Here is a 15088-nt window from a genome sequence, read left to right as displayed (position 1 = left end):
CACCAGAGGCAAGTCCATCAGTCACCTAACCTAAAAGGTAACTTTAAGAAAGATTCATCTCTTTTAGTACCACATACAGAAAACATATTAATTCAAATAGACTTGATGAAACAGGAGTGCTGGCTGTATCCTGCACATTCTCACATAACAAATGCCAAAGAAAATACTCCTAAGATTCCTTAAGAAGAAGTTATAAATGATTGGAAGAAGTCACTTTTCTTGGGCTGAACTCGCAGATAATCTGAGATCTCTGTAGGCTTTTCTGATCATATTACAAGTAAAATGAGCGTTAGCTGTAGGTAGGACAACACTCTATAACTATTTAATACTGCCAGAGTGGTGTAAGGAAATCAAAGGCTATATCAGTTATTCACAGTCACAGGTTAACTTCAGGTAGGTTCAAAACAAGAAGGCATAAACCAGCTTGGTCCTTCAAGCCATTCAGACTTGCTTCGATAATATAATAATGCCCACCTGTTGGGCATTAGTTGAAATTGTTAGTGTAGCCATAGTCCCACAGTAGATGGTTGTCTTCTCACAATCATATCTTGTTTTCTTTTATTCCCATTACTACAAGTAGAAAGGAATACAGAAAACAAATTTTAACTAAACAGCAAAAGTAGACTAGACAGTGAGATGTAATGGGTACCAGGTGTATATATAAAAACACTGAAAAAGCAAACTATGCATTTCAGTTCTTATACCGAATTCAATTCTTATAGCGAAGTAGAAATTTCACTTTAAAAAGAAAATGTGAGCACTTACCTATTTCATGCCATCACTTGTTTGCAGAGCAATGACATGGCAATTGAGGCAGACACAGCTAGAGATCTTCAGGAATAGAAGACAACAGCTGGCAAGGCATGTAAGACCCTGACTTGATATCACCTGATTCACTGTCAAATTCCCCAGACTAATCCTGCAAATGGCTACTTAGAAAGTGCCAAACATCCAGCCACAATCCTGCCTATACAGCTACACCTCTGGAAAACTGAAATTCACCTCTTTCTTTCACATATGCCAACCATTTAACAACACGGACAGACAGATGTACACAGAGTAATGGAAAAAAAAAAAAAAGACACCTCCCCAAATTGGGCAAGCAGAAGCTCCTGTGACAGCTATCACACCACTTAAAGTAGAAATATACAGTAAGGCTCAGTCTGAGTCAATATAAAATGGGCTGATTCAGAACCTCCCCACATAGGCTGCATCTAGCAAAGCTCTGCTGGGGGTAAACAGCTCCCAACATGCTCGTATAGTTGGCAGGAAAAAAATATTAATACACCCACTGGCAGCAAGTGAACCCTGTAATTTAAAGAAAGAAATTTCAAAAGCACAGGCAGGTTTGCTTCTTTCTTCTGACTTAAATGGGAGCAACATAAGACCAATATCCAGTGATTCAGAAAATTCTCAGTGTTAGCTTCCCTTAGTCTGACCCATCAGCCTTGATTATGCACCTTTTATTCAAATAAAAACAAATACTGGGATTTTGGCAGGAGGCTTACCTAAAATAAGATGGTAGAGCTGGGCCTACACTATTTGTTTAGCAGAGCTACTCAAGCACAAGCTAATATTTTTATTTCTATCCAGTAAGACCACTTAGGTATCTGGGGACCCGCTAGCTGCAAAGGTAACAGAGGTCTCCACGGCAATACCATGAGGTCACAACTAAGGGGCTTCAGTTTGTGCACCATGTATTCTTCCCCAGAAGACCTAGAAATGCCATCCCCTCACCTTGAGAGCAGAAGAGGAGAAAACTATCTTCATTTTGGCTCTCAGCTTGTCAAGACTTAACAGCTTTAAAGCTTACATAGTACAGCTGGCCATCTTCTATGAACTGCCATAGATGCAGAGGCAGGCCGGACGAGCAGCCTGTCCCTTTCTTGGGGACAGGAGATGACACTGCGCCCCCAGCACTGCTGAGGATACCCCTTGCCATATCCTCACGTACATGCCCTCACCCTCACAGAACTTCAGTCTCAGACAAGAAACAACAGATGGGAACGGACCAGCAGAAAAAGCTCAGAAAGAGGAAGAGACAACACCCTCCCAGCATGGAAGCTGTAGTCACAGCAAACTATTGTGAAGTTATTTGTAGGTATTATGGACAGAAACAGTTTTAAGAAAAATTTGGAAAAGGATAACAAGAGCAGCTGTTTGTTTCTGAGAAGTCCCTCTATTACAAAAGAGGGCACAGAGGTTGCTCATCTGATATTCTAACAGAAGGACAACACAGGGTAGTTGTTGGCAGGACACCTGTACATGTTGCTGTCCTTCATGCACGTGTGTCCCCCTTAAACCCAAGCACTCCTAGGGGCCAGGTAACACTGAGAAATTGGATGGAAAGCCTCCCTTGTCCAGATTAGGAGAGTTACACCACAGACTGAGATAAACAGCAGACTGTAACGGTAACTTTGCAAGGTTCAACACATTCAGTGCATTTGGATGAAATTCAGTGACTTTTCAAAATAAGTAATTGTGCTAAACAGAGGAGCACTAGTACAACTTCATATGCACAGTTTGCACTAAAAATATTTGTTAGTATGCTGCCAAATGAACTGGTATTTCACCTGAATTATCTTAATAGCAATTGTACTTACAAAAGATCAGAAAGTTTGAAAGCTTGTACAATGTCCAGCATAAAGGTTCAGCAGATTACTGAAGATAGTTTTCCATAACAATGGACAATATTTTGTTTCTTTTTATTATTTTATTTTGTTGTGGGGTGTTTGTGATTTGCTGGTTGTGTGGCTTTTAAGAAATGACAGACTTTTGCTCAAGCTTTCTTTATAGTCCATACAGAATAAATCTATCTTCTGACACTGTGCAATGTGAGGAAAAAAAAAAAAAAGTGAAGAGCTTTACAAATGTTCAATGCATATATGGGAAAGCACATTTTTATATATGTATTTTTTGTATCCGTTATGAATTTCCACGGCAGCATTCAAGAGGCAGGTGTTCAAATATGTCTTCAAATCTTGTTTGTGCCCACTTCTCTTTAGCTAAACCCACTTAGGCTAACCAGTCGATTACAACACCAGAAGAAGCAAAGATACTTGAAAATGCTCCACATGCTAAAAAAGAATGATGTTTGTATAAACAGCCATAAACATCCACACACACTAGTTTTTAAACAATACCCTAACACTTGTTAGCAATATAAAATAATTATTCATATATTATCCTTTTGCTTTTCCAGAATCAGTGACATTTAATTTCAATTCCCTTTGAGCAACTTGTAATTAGGGCTTTATCATATTTAACTATAGGTATATAATCCTCCAAGTGAAAAAAGAAACCAAAATGGACGAGACTGTGATCACATCTCTCATTCCAAAAATATTTTTTGCCTCCAAAGCCTTGCATGGAACAAAACACTCCTGAAAATGATACAAATGGTTTTGACATTAGGAAAAGTAAACAAGCAAAACAAAGATGGAAAAATCATGCGGTCAGTTTGCAAGTGCTGTTTATTGTTTGAGGCAGGGTTAAAGCCTTTCATAAAGACAAGAACATACATGCAACCAGACTGAAAGTGACATGAGGTTATTCTCAACACCCAGCAGAACCCTGCTGCCTATAATATGCCACAGCCAAAGCATGTGGAGGCTTCAAAACAGACAAAATAATATGAACAAACTAGAATTGCTGCTATTCTGGTAACCAAGAGAGAAGACAAGTGCCCTAAATACTTGTAATAATTTTTTTTGTGGAAAAAAAAAAAAAGGGATGTTTTTTTTTCCTTTATCTAATATCTCCCAGGATTTCTAAGGTGAATTGGCATTTCATTGGTAACCATCTATGACATTAGTAGAAGTATTACAAGTGGCTTCCATATCATTTACTTCCACATGCAACACCAGCCATGACAATGGACAAAAACATTAGGCAACTTCTAAATTAGGAGCATCAAGTAATTTCAAACAAACCAAGAACAGCCAGACAGTGATGACGCTCAACTAGGACCAATATGGATGGGTTTGGAACAGAGGGCAGAATTTTTGCATATTCCTAGGTCACTCACATTGTAACTAGCAGTGTTTAACATGATATATTTATTAGACATTGGGATCTTTTTTTCACAGTAAGAAGTTCATGATTTTAAGCATGTCCAACCTGTTTCATAGACAAGCAGGAAATATGCTACGCATTCTTGTTTTTTCACTGAAAACTTGACAGTTGCCCTTCTTATGTAGAATTCAAAAGGTATTAATCAGAACTTTTCTCTATAATATATTAGTAAAGCTGTTAATTATGTTAATTCCACCAGTTACTTTTATTGTCTTTTTTCCCATCTGAGTAATCATACCCATCTGGTGGCAATTTTATATCCCTCTTCTTAAGCTCTTTTTTCATTCCAAATTTAAGCATTTCATTTGAAATGCACTCTCTACACAAGTTAAAAATATCTTGCGCAATAAACCAGGAATAATGCACACTGTCAATATCATAATTGAGGGCTTTTTCCAAGAATAAAAAATGACCCATTTTCTGAAGGTCAGAGTAAGCAAATGTTGAGATGTAATTTAATAATTAGCAAATTTTGTCTGTGAAATTGTTTAAACCCTTTTCCTTTGCATATAATCAAAAATACACATTGATAGTACTTTGCATAGCTGAAATATTTTCAGGATTTTGTTTTCCTGTTGAAAGAAAGAATAATCCATATAGGATCATTTGAGGAAAAACCAAGCACGCTCTATGAAGAGGATTTGTGTGAGCATGTAGGAGATGATAGAAACACAATCACTTAATTCACAGGGAAAAAAACTTAGAACAGATAAGGGGCTTTTTCACCTGAAATTATAGCTTCTCTCTTTTATAAACACTTTGATATCGCCAGCCACTCTCGCTCAACAGGCAAGCAGGAGATAAACGCGCTGCTTTTGCTAAGGCGCCGACCAATGGAGCATGCTCACTGAAGCCCCAGGTGTGGCCCCTTCTCTTCTGCAAGCAGCAATTGGACCAGGCAATCCATCACGGTGCTCCTCCTGTCAGGCCAGGTGCTCGGCTGCAGCTGTCTGTCACACTGGTGGATGGGACCTGCTTAAAGGCAATCATGTCAATCTCTATGTGGCTACTCAGACTAAGATAGAAGGATGATCTTGACAGGCTTGGCAAAGTCAGCAGAAGGCACTAGAGGACTTTAGTTACATGCTTAAAATTTAGATGCAATTTTTGCTTCTCATGTGGAGGGACTGAAGAGGCATGAAAGAGTGTTGTGTTCTATAGCTGGTCATCTCTGATGAATCTGTTGCCTTCGGAATGCTTTCCATAGTAAATGTAGCGACATTTTCCCAAAATGCCTACAGGAAACAGGAAATGAATTACAATTAGGAAAGTGGTGGCACAACATTCAGAGGCACACAAACAAGGAAATTTGAAGGAGGGAAGGGAACAGTTCTCTTGTCATTCTGCATAAGGAAGTTTGTACGTTGGAAATATTCAGTATTACCATTTCAATCAGCAACTTTTAATCCATTGGGAAAACTTGTGTTCATATAGCTGCGTGAGCTATCCTGTTAAACAAATACCTGTAAGTGTCTTCAAAAATGGAATGACATCACACTAGAACATCATATGCTGTATTTTAAATCACAGTAACCCTCGACCATTTTTGAAAAACAGAGAGTCTGGATGGGACTTACATTTTGTACTGTCTGCAATCTCCCTACTATGTGTTTACATGGTATTCCTGATGATTAAAAACAATTCAAGCGTTAATCATGCTAAATATTGGTACATATAGAGGATGATTTCAAAAATTACCAAGAACGCTGCTTTTGGGAGAAAAGGCACATTATTCTCAGTGTGTACACGAGGCAAGATGCCTGACAAAGCCTTAACTGCTGTGGGTGAGACATATATACCTGCAGATCTCACTACGTTATTCAAAAGCATCCCCTCTTGTGGTACTAAGTGGTATGTGAAAGCGTAAATTCACAGTCACATCCCACCTGTGAACATCCTCAAAGACGCTAAATTTTACTAGCAGAGCTGTTCTTTGTGCCCCCAGGCACATATAGTCAAATTAAAGTCATTTCCCATGCACAGAAGGAAGGTGAAAGAGTCTCTCCTATCCTGGAAGCGTCTGCCACAGCTGTCACTGAAGTATGTAGTTCACCCCCATAAGGGCACACATAACCTAGCCAAAAAGAGACAATCATTGCCTTACATAAAGGGTAAAGATTAGGAAGGAGCAGATCCTCAATTCATTTCAGTTCTGGCTTGCCAGGACTCACACAGCGGGTATTGTATCCACCTGCAGTATGAATCAGCTAATGCAAGCTTTTATATTCTGCATCTATGTTTCCAGTGCAATGTGTGCCAGATAAGCAACTAAAGCCTTGGAAGGCATGGGATGTGGAAGATTAATGTCAACCCATGCTCTCCTTTCTTTCTCAAACATCATGGTAACACATTCCAATGGAAAACAAAACAAAACAAAAACAAAAAAATGATACTCCCATCATTCACTGTGAAAAACACATTCCTCTTCAGGAGAGCAAAAAATGGGGACAAGTGCAGTGCTTGGTGCTACTCCCCTTCTCCACAGAGCCTTCTTCAATAATTTCAATTTCCATAATTTCTGTAGTGGAGCAGTTTCCACACTCAAAGGGTGATGTTATCGTCCCTAAGCAAGTGTCTAACAAAAAGCCAGCTTTTCCCCCTAAACAGACAATATTCCAAGTCAAACTGCAGCAGGCATTAGATTGGAAACAAGACCATTTAGAGCTCTAAATGTAAAGGATACGAACAGTTTATTAACGGCATTCTTCAGAGTCCTTTTTCACTGGCATTGATAAAAGTCTTGTTTGAGGTCTGCCGCATTTCTTGAGGACTGGAAGTGAGACTGTTTATAGAGATGCTGGTGAGAGAGTGCTGTTTGATGAATGCTGGAGACTGTAGCTAGGTGTCAGCGCTTAGAAAATGAGGCAAGGACATGAGGTATTAATATTGTCAATGATCTCTTGACAGGAAAACAGATACTGCATTCACCGTCAGATTTAAATAGACATCAAGTGCATTAACGACAAAAGGGCAGACTTCAAACAAAGGGGGCTGTATGGTGTTGCGCTGAGCGAGTCTCCGAGTTGGCAATAACCTGATCTGAAAAGACACTGTCAGGACTACAGACAGGCCCTGAATTGTGTGCGGTGACAGAAAACAGAGATGCTGACAGAGATACTGGTGCCATATTATGCCAAGTATATTCCAGCGCTGTCTCCAGCCCTAACTAAATCTGACATCATTTCCTATCGCTTATAGTATTCTCCACTGCTCCGGCAGAATATTTCTCCCCAGACATCATTACAAACTCCACTGTAGTTTTAAAGTTACTGGCAGGCCTGTTCTGTCATGGAGGTTGGGTCTACAGGCCTAAGGATAACCTCAGTCAATCTAAATTTGGAGTTTGCTGGAGAAGTGCTCTCATTTTCACTGATATCTCAGCTACTTGAGGTGATCTGAACGCTAAAGTGTGAGGAGCTGTCACCTTGAATAAAATCCTTAAAGTAAAGACGCTCGGTTCCTGGGATGTTCAGCAAAGATGTTGGACAGTCTGGCAGCAGGAAATGAAATCCAGCTGCTGCTGCTCGCCTGGGGATAAAGGTGCTTGGGCTAGTGACAGTTAAAGTCAGCTGAAATTTTTGAACTCCTGCAGCCTACAATTGTTTAAATTAAGGAAGTGTTGTCTCCGCAGAGATTCCCTACCAAGGCACACAGCTGTGATTCGATTGCCAGGCATATTACACACACTGCTCAGAAAGTCTTGATAAAAGCGCAGTTGAAAATGTTGCCATGATACTTTATTTATCATGAAGGTTATTTGTAAAACAATAATCTGGCTCATAAATTAAATGCAGTGACTGGTTGGGTTTTGTTTTGTTTTTCCTCTCCATTTCCCACCTCCCTTTGGCAACTGCAGAAAACCAAGAACTACAAAAGGCTTATGTGCTGCAATAAGGGTTTTGATGCTGAGATATATGTGAATTTAGGAAACCTACAGCTTGCCTCCTGCCCATCTGCAATTGTACTTGTCCTTGCAGTTCAGGAGCATGAATACGGTTTTGCACACGGACAAGGGGCGGAATCAGTGACATCTGTGACTTTTGTGGTGTTTTTTAATTAAAATATCCAGCATTGGCTATAATAAGCTAAGTATACAGCCTATGCATCAAAACAACACACACCATCCTGAATGAGGTTTCTGCTCACGGTTCTTGAGGAATGACAACACAAGGTCTCTTGAGGGATCATCTTCCCTGAATGAGGCTTCTAATTTTTCTTAAGTAGCTGCTTCTACCATCACCACAAGCTGTTAAAACTATAATTATGAAAAAAATGCATTGGGAAAAATCATTTTTAAATTCACCCTTTATCTTTTAAATGTTTTCCCCCTTCGGAATGGATGTTCTAATTATGCTGGGTAAGTAATGACCTTGCAGTTGCTTGCATGTGTTGTGGTATCAGTCTTTCTTCACAAACACATTGTAATGTCAGCAACACCAGCTTTTCCCTAGCTGAGGGAAAACCCAATTATCCAAATAAATAAATAAATACATACATGCATACTAAAGCACATGAAAAATTGTTCAAGTCATGTTTGGTCCTTTTAAATTGGGCATGTGTTGCAGAGAGCTATTGTGCAGTTGGAACTCCGTACACTTTCCTAGAGTAGAAAAAGTTTGTAGATGTTCATATATTACAGGGAAAATGATAAAAAGAAGCTGCAATGGGATGTACTAAACCTATAGATCATACAGCCTCAGCCATAGGTCCAAATTCAGATCAGACCAACAGAAACATACGGGAATTGTTATCTGGTAGCATCTCATTGTCTATCTTGGTTCACACTTTTTCCCTAGTAAATAACTGCTCTGTACCTATTAAAAAGCACCTCTCAGCCATCACAGCTGGGGCAGCTGCTAGCAGCACAACCCTCTCCAGTAGCATTCAGTTTTCCTTAAAAAGTAATTACTAAAACTAAGTAGTCAAGCCAAAACTTTTGCCACCCCCCTCCAAAACTATTGCCACATCTGCCCAAGATCCCCCTAAGGCACCCATTTTAACATCAAATGTTTTTAATAAACCCCTCTGCAACTGCAAACAGCAAAGTATTCACAATTAAAATTGTCTGTCAAACATTGGTTTACAGTACACAGCAGGGATTACATTTCAGCATACAGTCCTCTGCCTGTCTCTCACATGGACTAACCACAGGTCCTCATACTAGGTAGGCACTCTGGTCAGATAAAGTGCAGTACTTAACACACAGACTTGATATTCTAGCAGGATTCCACTTTGCCTAAGTTTAATTTGAGTATGGTACCTAAGTCCTCCACTGCCAATTTGTATTTGATCCATATTCATCTCTTTTTCCACACCCTGCTGTTGTATAGTTTTGCTATGGGCTATTAAACAGCTGCCATGTTCCACCAAGAAGCTGCGTGCATTTCAGTGTGGTTATACCTACCAGTCTGTAAATTGTTTTGAGACCCTTCAGGATGAAATATCAATACCATTATCATTTTTTTCATAGGCACTTGGGCATTTCCTACAATTAATGAACAGAAGTTGCAAAATTCCCTGAAATATTAATATGAACTTCCTTTACAGGAAATAATTCCCTACCTACAATATTCAGAGGAGAATAAATACCTATCTACAAACAGTTTCACATCTACAATGCTACTGATTTAGGCAAAACACATCCATCAGCTGCTACAATTTAAAACTCTCAAACTTTTTTCTCTAAGGGTATAAGTGAAGCTAGTTTGAAACAAAAATCCTTTTGCACAGGAGTTTAATGTTTTTTTCATTTTATGTTTATCTTCACGTAAATAATAACTTTATGTCTAGTTGACAATTTCTTATCTTGAATTTCACTTTGATATTTTATAAGAAATGAAGCACTAGGGTTTCTCAAGAAATTAGGAGCCTAATCCTACAGACCTTCAATAGCACATAGGTTCTCTCTTTTTTTTCCCCTGCTAAATCAGGACTATTAGATTATATATATATTCTCAGTCATTATAGTCAGAATAATTTCTCTTTAAAAAAAATAATTATACCTGAGCTATTTATTCTAAAATCATCATTAAGAACATTAAAGCATCTGAATGCTGTAAAAAGCATCAAAATATTTTCAAACATACTCCTTCAAAATATTCACTTTTTAATCCTCAGTAAATCATTTCTGGCACAAATTAATTGAAATGGACCATCTAGTTATTTAAAAGCAAGTAAATAAAACTAAAAAAAAAAGAAAAAGAAAAAAACAAAAAAATGAAATTCAGGTAAATCAGCCTGGTATTCAGTGAGCATAAATCTGTGCAAAGCTTCACAGCACACAAGGGTGGGAACCTGAGGAGGGTGCTAGAGGGAGGAGAGATGCTAAATATCTCACGGTGACAGGAAAAAAAAAAGAATAAACAAAAAGTTGACTTGGGCCCAAGTAGTGAGTTTTTAGTTCCAAGTAGTGAGTTTTTAGTTCTACTGAGTCTTGTGGCTGTAATAGCAGGGAGATACTTTACAAATGAAAAAAAAAAGAACCTCCCCTTCCCCAAACGTTGAGTGCTTGTCCAAGTCACTCACTCTTCAAAGGTTCATTCACCTGCTTTAACTTTCACACATTTATGCATTTGTGGTAGGTCCTTTTAGTTGTTTCTGTAAAAATGTAGAAAATACATTTTTATAAAGAACAATAGTCTGAGCAATTTAGGAACAAGAAATCATTTACCTTTGGAGATCTATTAGAGCCAAAAGCAGAAAAGAACACTTTTTGAGTTATGTTTTTGACCCATAATCTGTAAAATCAGCCAATTAATTACAAATTTAAAATGATAAACTTATTGTAGGACAAGAATGGAGGGAATTATAGACAGGCTTTTTGTTCTTCATGATTACTTTTGGTGGAACAAAACAAGTTTCTATTGAATATGCTCCAGCCCGTGAACTTTCTGACACAAGAACATGAAAAGATCAACTGTAACGTAATAAAAAGTGTAAGGGACCACCTGGGTCACTAAGTCCTCCTCAGAGCAGCCAGGTACATAACACAGAGAGTCTACTCAAGCTTTCACCCTGCCCTACCAAGATAAAACGCAGTGACACACAGCAAACAGACCACTGTCAGTATGGAGGAGCTGAAGCTCAAAAACTGCAACGTGACATGGAAAAAGAACAGAAGAGCTGCCACTGTCATTGCCAATGTGAAGGAATCCCTGACCACTACAGTTCAACCTGTTTGTTGTGACTGCAGTTTCCAAATGCCCCACTACAGGTTGCAGTCAATACACAAGAAGAATAAAGTGGGCATCTGTTACAGTCTGCATCACTATCCTGTATCCATTTCTTTTGTCTTGCCTATTTTGACCTATAAGCTTGTGAGGACCTCATGGGGAAGACTCAGTACCTTTCAATACGTCCTTTTGGCAGCAGAAACAACTGTCCTAATCACAACCCTCCCTCTGTGGGTTGCAATGCTAAAGGAAGGTAGCCTTCATGCTCAGGGGAGATGAATTGCCTCTTTGCTCTTCTCCCTGCACAGGGATTCCAAAAAATGATAATATTTTCCTCTGGACACCCTACAGCACGGGGCATGAAGTGGTCCTTCAGACTGAAAGAAATTACTGAATGGCACAAAATTAAATCCATATCCATTCTGTGGCAATGGTGTTGGAATTACACACCTAAGTTAGAGCTGAGAGGAATCAGGGCAGGCAAACTAAGACCCAGAATTATTGCAAGTATCCTGCACAGACAAGTACTGCGACATGTCAAGTCTCACTGGCCTGTTTGTAGGAAGGGGGGAAAAAGGGGGAAGTGAGAGTAGGGGAGGGGAAGGAAAGCAGTCAACAGGGAGACATTGGAAAAATTTGCTATGAAGGTGATAGGAATATAAAGATGTGAAGTTTGCATCCCAGGCCAAGGGAGCTGCATAAATGTTCAGTGTAAACTAGCAGTCAAGCTGATGTGTGATAAAGTGCAGCCTGCTGTAAATACACTTCAGGGCTCCCAATGCAGCTGGGGATGAAACTTATAATTTGGAAGGGGGGAGGGAGGGGGAAGTAAGAGAAAAAAGAGTAAAGAAAAAAAAATGCACTGCAAGCTTTCTCTCACATAATCTGTTACTGGAAAATTGAGACGCTTGTCCAAGTCCGTGGGAATAAGCTGATGAGCTGATACTTAATAATAAACCATATTGTGTCATGGTGCGGAGTCATCTAGATCCATTCAGGCCACAAACTATATTACTTTATACAGCCCTGGCTGACATACATTTAAAGCCCTCTACACATTAAGGAGCCATTAGGCTGACAGATTAAAAGTTATCTTGGAGCTAATGTTTCCATTATGCATATCCTGGCAGTGGAACAATCAACACACTGTTCCTCAGATGTCATACTTTGTTTAAAAAAAGGGTAGGGGGGAGAAAAGGGAGAAAGGAGGGTATCTCTCCCTCCTTGAATGACATTGACATGATCAGCTTTGATCTGGGCATGTGCTGTCTACAGATTCTTTACTGTTGGCTAAAATAGGAGCATTTAGGGCATAATACTTTAAATCATTAACCAGTCCCGTACTCCTCTGGGTATCGTTGTTACAATTTAAGGTCCCACACTTGGGATTTCTTTGGAATCTTTCCATGCTTATTGTAACCATCATCAGAGAAATATGTTGGGGGGTGTGCGCATCTGTCTCTCTAATGAAAATGAAGTAAAAAGTACCAAACAAAAAATCCAAATGCTTTTGTCTCTTTACTGTGTCTTTACAGTTTTTACACTCTCAGATAATGTCATGGATTGAATTAATCCAGACTTTACAACAAAATATTTCTTGTTGAACATGCTGACATTTTTAGGCAGATGTTTTTAAATACTCAGGCACATAAATTGTATATTCAGTGAGGTACTGCAGTCAAAGAAACCCAAATACACAGAAAATACCAGCACACCAGATATTACGGATTAAATGACACTTAAATTCATATATATAGAATACCACTCTTGAGGGGGATGGAGGAAAAGAAGTATGGGTTCATAGTTCTTTTAGTCTTTTGAACACTTCTGCATATACCTCATTTTCTCGTACTGGTCTAAATAAAAGCAGTAGACTAAAAGCAGAACAAATTACTGTAAGGATCCAGTGCCAATCAGGTTGCATCTGTTAAGCATCCTCCATCTCTCAACCAACGTCACAAAGGCTGCACTGCTTTCTTTTGATGGTCAAGCACCCAAACTGGACCAGTAATTTCATCCACTAGACCACCAGCCGCTCCCCGCCAGCAGCTCCACGCTGAGAGCAGCAGCGCTAGAGGGCAGCATGCATTTGTCTAAAAAACGGACCACACCAGCAAGCGAAATAGCCGCGCTGACAATTAAAGCAATACTGTTTGTTAGTTTTGCAGCCAATTTCTTGTTCTGTCATGATCAAAGCCTATATTCATACAGTCTTTGCTTTCAGCCTTTCGCCCAGGAGCCTGACTGCTGGTTGGACTAACCTTAGTGAGCATCAGTCTGTGTATACAGATGGCTGCAGAAGGATGTCACCGGGCAGTGGTCTGAACAAAAGGCTCAAAATGTTGTCCGGGGGGAGGTGATGGCCGTGCACACCACCGGCTCCCAGGGCAGCTGGGGTGGCACTTTGTAGTCCCTCACAACATAAATGTTAGTGCTGTTTTCAACAGTCTATTACTTTTGATAATGCACTGGTGTGATCACTGAAGCGACATTAAGAGACACTTTTAATACCTTTGGTATAGTGGGCAAGGAGGTTATATATTAAAGTTCAGCTGTTGAGCATACACTCACTATATTAATGTCCAAGATTTTCAGTTAATTTGGCTAACATATGCAAAAATGGCATTTCTATAGGCTGCTCTAGACTTTGGGCAACATTCTACTAATAATATGTACATTAATCAGCAATGGAATTAAACTATAAAGAATGACAGGGTCAGTAAGAAAACAGAAAGTGAATATAATTATATTTTACTTCACAAACTTTAACCATGCACAGATTGCATTACAAGTAAATGTAAGGGGGGAAAAAGAGGGAATTAAGCTCTTTTAGTAACTGTGATAGAATTAAACAAATGTACCGTGATTTATGTGGCAGAAAGCAAACTTTTGGAATAATTGTTCGGAAAGTCTACAAGCATTCCAATAAAATTACAAATTCTTATATGAAAAAATTTGAGCAGCAGAGCCCTTCTGGAGAGTTTAGACATAAATTTGGCTCATCTCATGAGTAAAACTTGCTTTTGGATCTCAGATGTGTTCCTGCTGGAGGAGTTCACATCAGGAAAAAAAAAGCCATACAAAACTTAGTCTGGCTCAACTGGTTTGAAATTTCTCAAGAGAGTCATCTGAAATAAAGACAAGTTGCTTTTTATTTTTAAAGCTGGGAAAGAAAGTCTCTCAAATAAAATTAAAGAGCATAATGAAATAGTGCTGCTGTCACATTATGATACAGTTAAGGGAACCTTCTTTGCATGCTGTTACTTGCTCCTTCTATAAGCCCTTCCTCAGAAACAAAGGAAACATTTAACTCATTGCTAATGATAGGATTGCTATGATTCTTGCTAATACAAAAACAAACACTCTTAAGAAGCTGATACTACAAGGCCCTGGGTTCCCTTGATTTCCAGTAGAAGCTAAAGGCATTTAGCACTCTGTAAGACACATCTGGACCCCAAATAACTGGTGAACTCCCTTCCCTCTTGTAGCTATTGCTGTATAGCACCAAATGAAATCAGAAATGCATCTGGATCCAAGCACCCTAAACGTTCACTAAATGCCTAGTTCTCTGGACTAAGCCTGGGCTTGTCTCTTAGCATAATTTAGTTCTATGCTATATCACATCTACACCACCATAGCCTATTGCCAAATCCTTACTGGCCATAGTCTAATTCCCAAACACTGCCTGCCTCCAATACTGAATGCCAAAATATTGTCATGGTTTCCTATCTTCAACTCTCTCCCCCTTCCTCAGCCTCCTTTTACAAATACGCTAATGAGAGAGGTGCTGAAGGTTAAATCACAGAGGACAGCAGAATGCAGTTTACAAGCACACTTGTAGC

The 15088-nt window shown here is 39.2% G+C and overlaps 1 protein-coding gene across 5 annotated transcripts in view; it reads right to left on the bottom strand.

Moving 5' to 3' along the window:
- Positions 1-3455: 3455 nt before the first annotated feature.
- LRMDA (leucine rich melanocyte differentiation associated) overlaps positions 3456-15088 on the bottom strand; it is a 691516-nt gene continuing 679883 nt past the window's right edge. For all 5 annotated transcript variants that reach the window (XM_040564606.1, XM_040564605.1, XM_040564607.1 and 2 more), the window contains one exon: positions 3456-5309. In XM_040564606.1, the coding sequence (XP_040420540.1) occupies positions 5230-5309 (80 nt within the window). In that variant the 3' untranslated portion in view covers positions 3456-5229. The remainder of the gene's footprint in view (positions 5310-15088) is intronic.

The sequence above is a fragment of the Cygnus olor genome, chromosome 7 (assembly GCF_009769625.2).
Source record: "Cygnus olor isolate bCygOlo1 chromosome 7, bCygOlo1.pri.v2, whole genome shotgun sequence".
NCBI lineage: Eukaryota > Metazoa > Chordata > Aves > Anseriformes > Anatidae > Cygnus > Cygnus olor.
The sequence above is the reverse complement of the archived record's forward strand: the minus strand, read 5'-3'. Positions and strand labels throughout refer to the sequence as shown.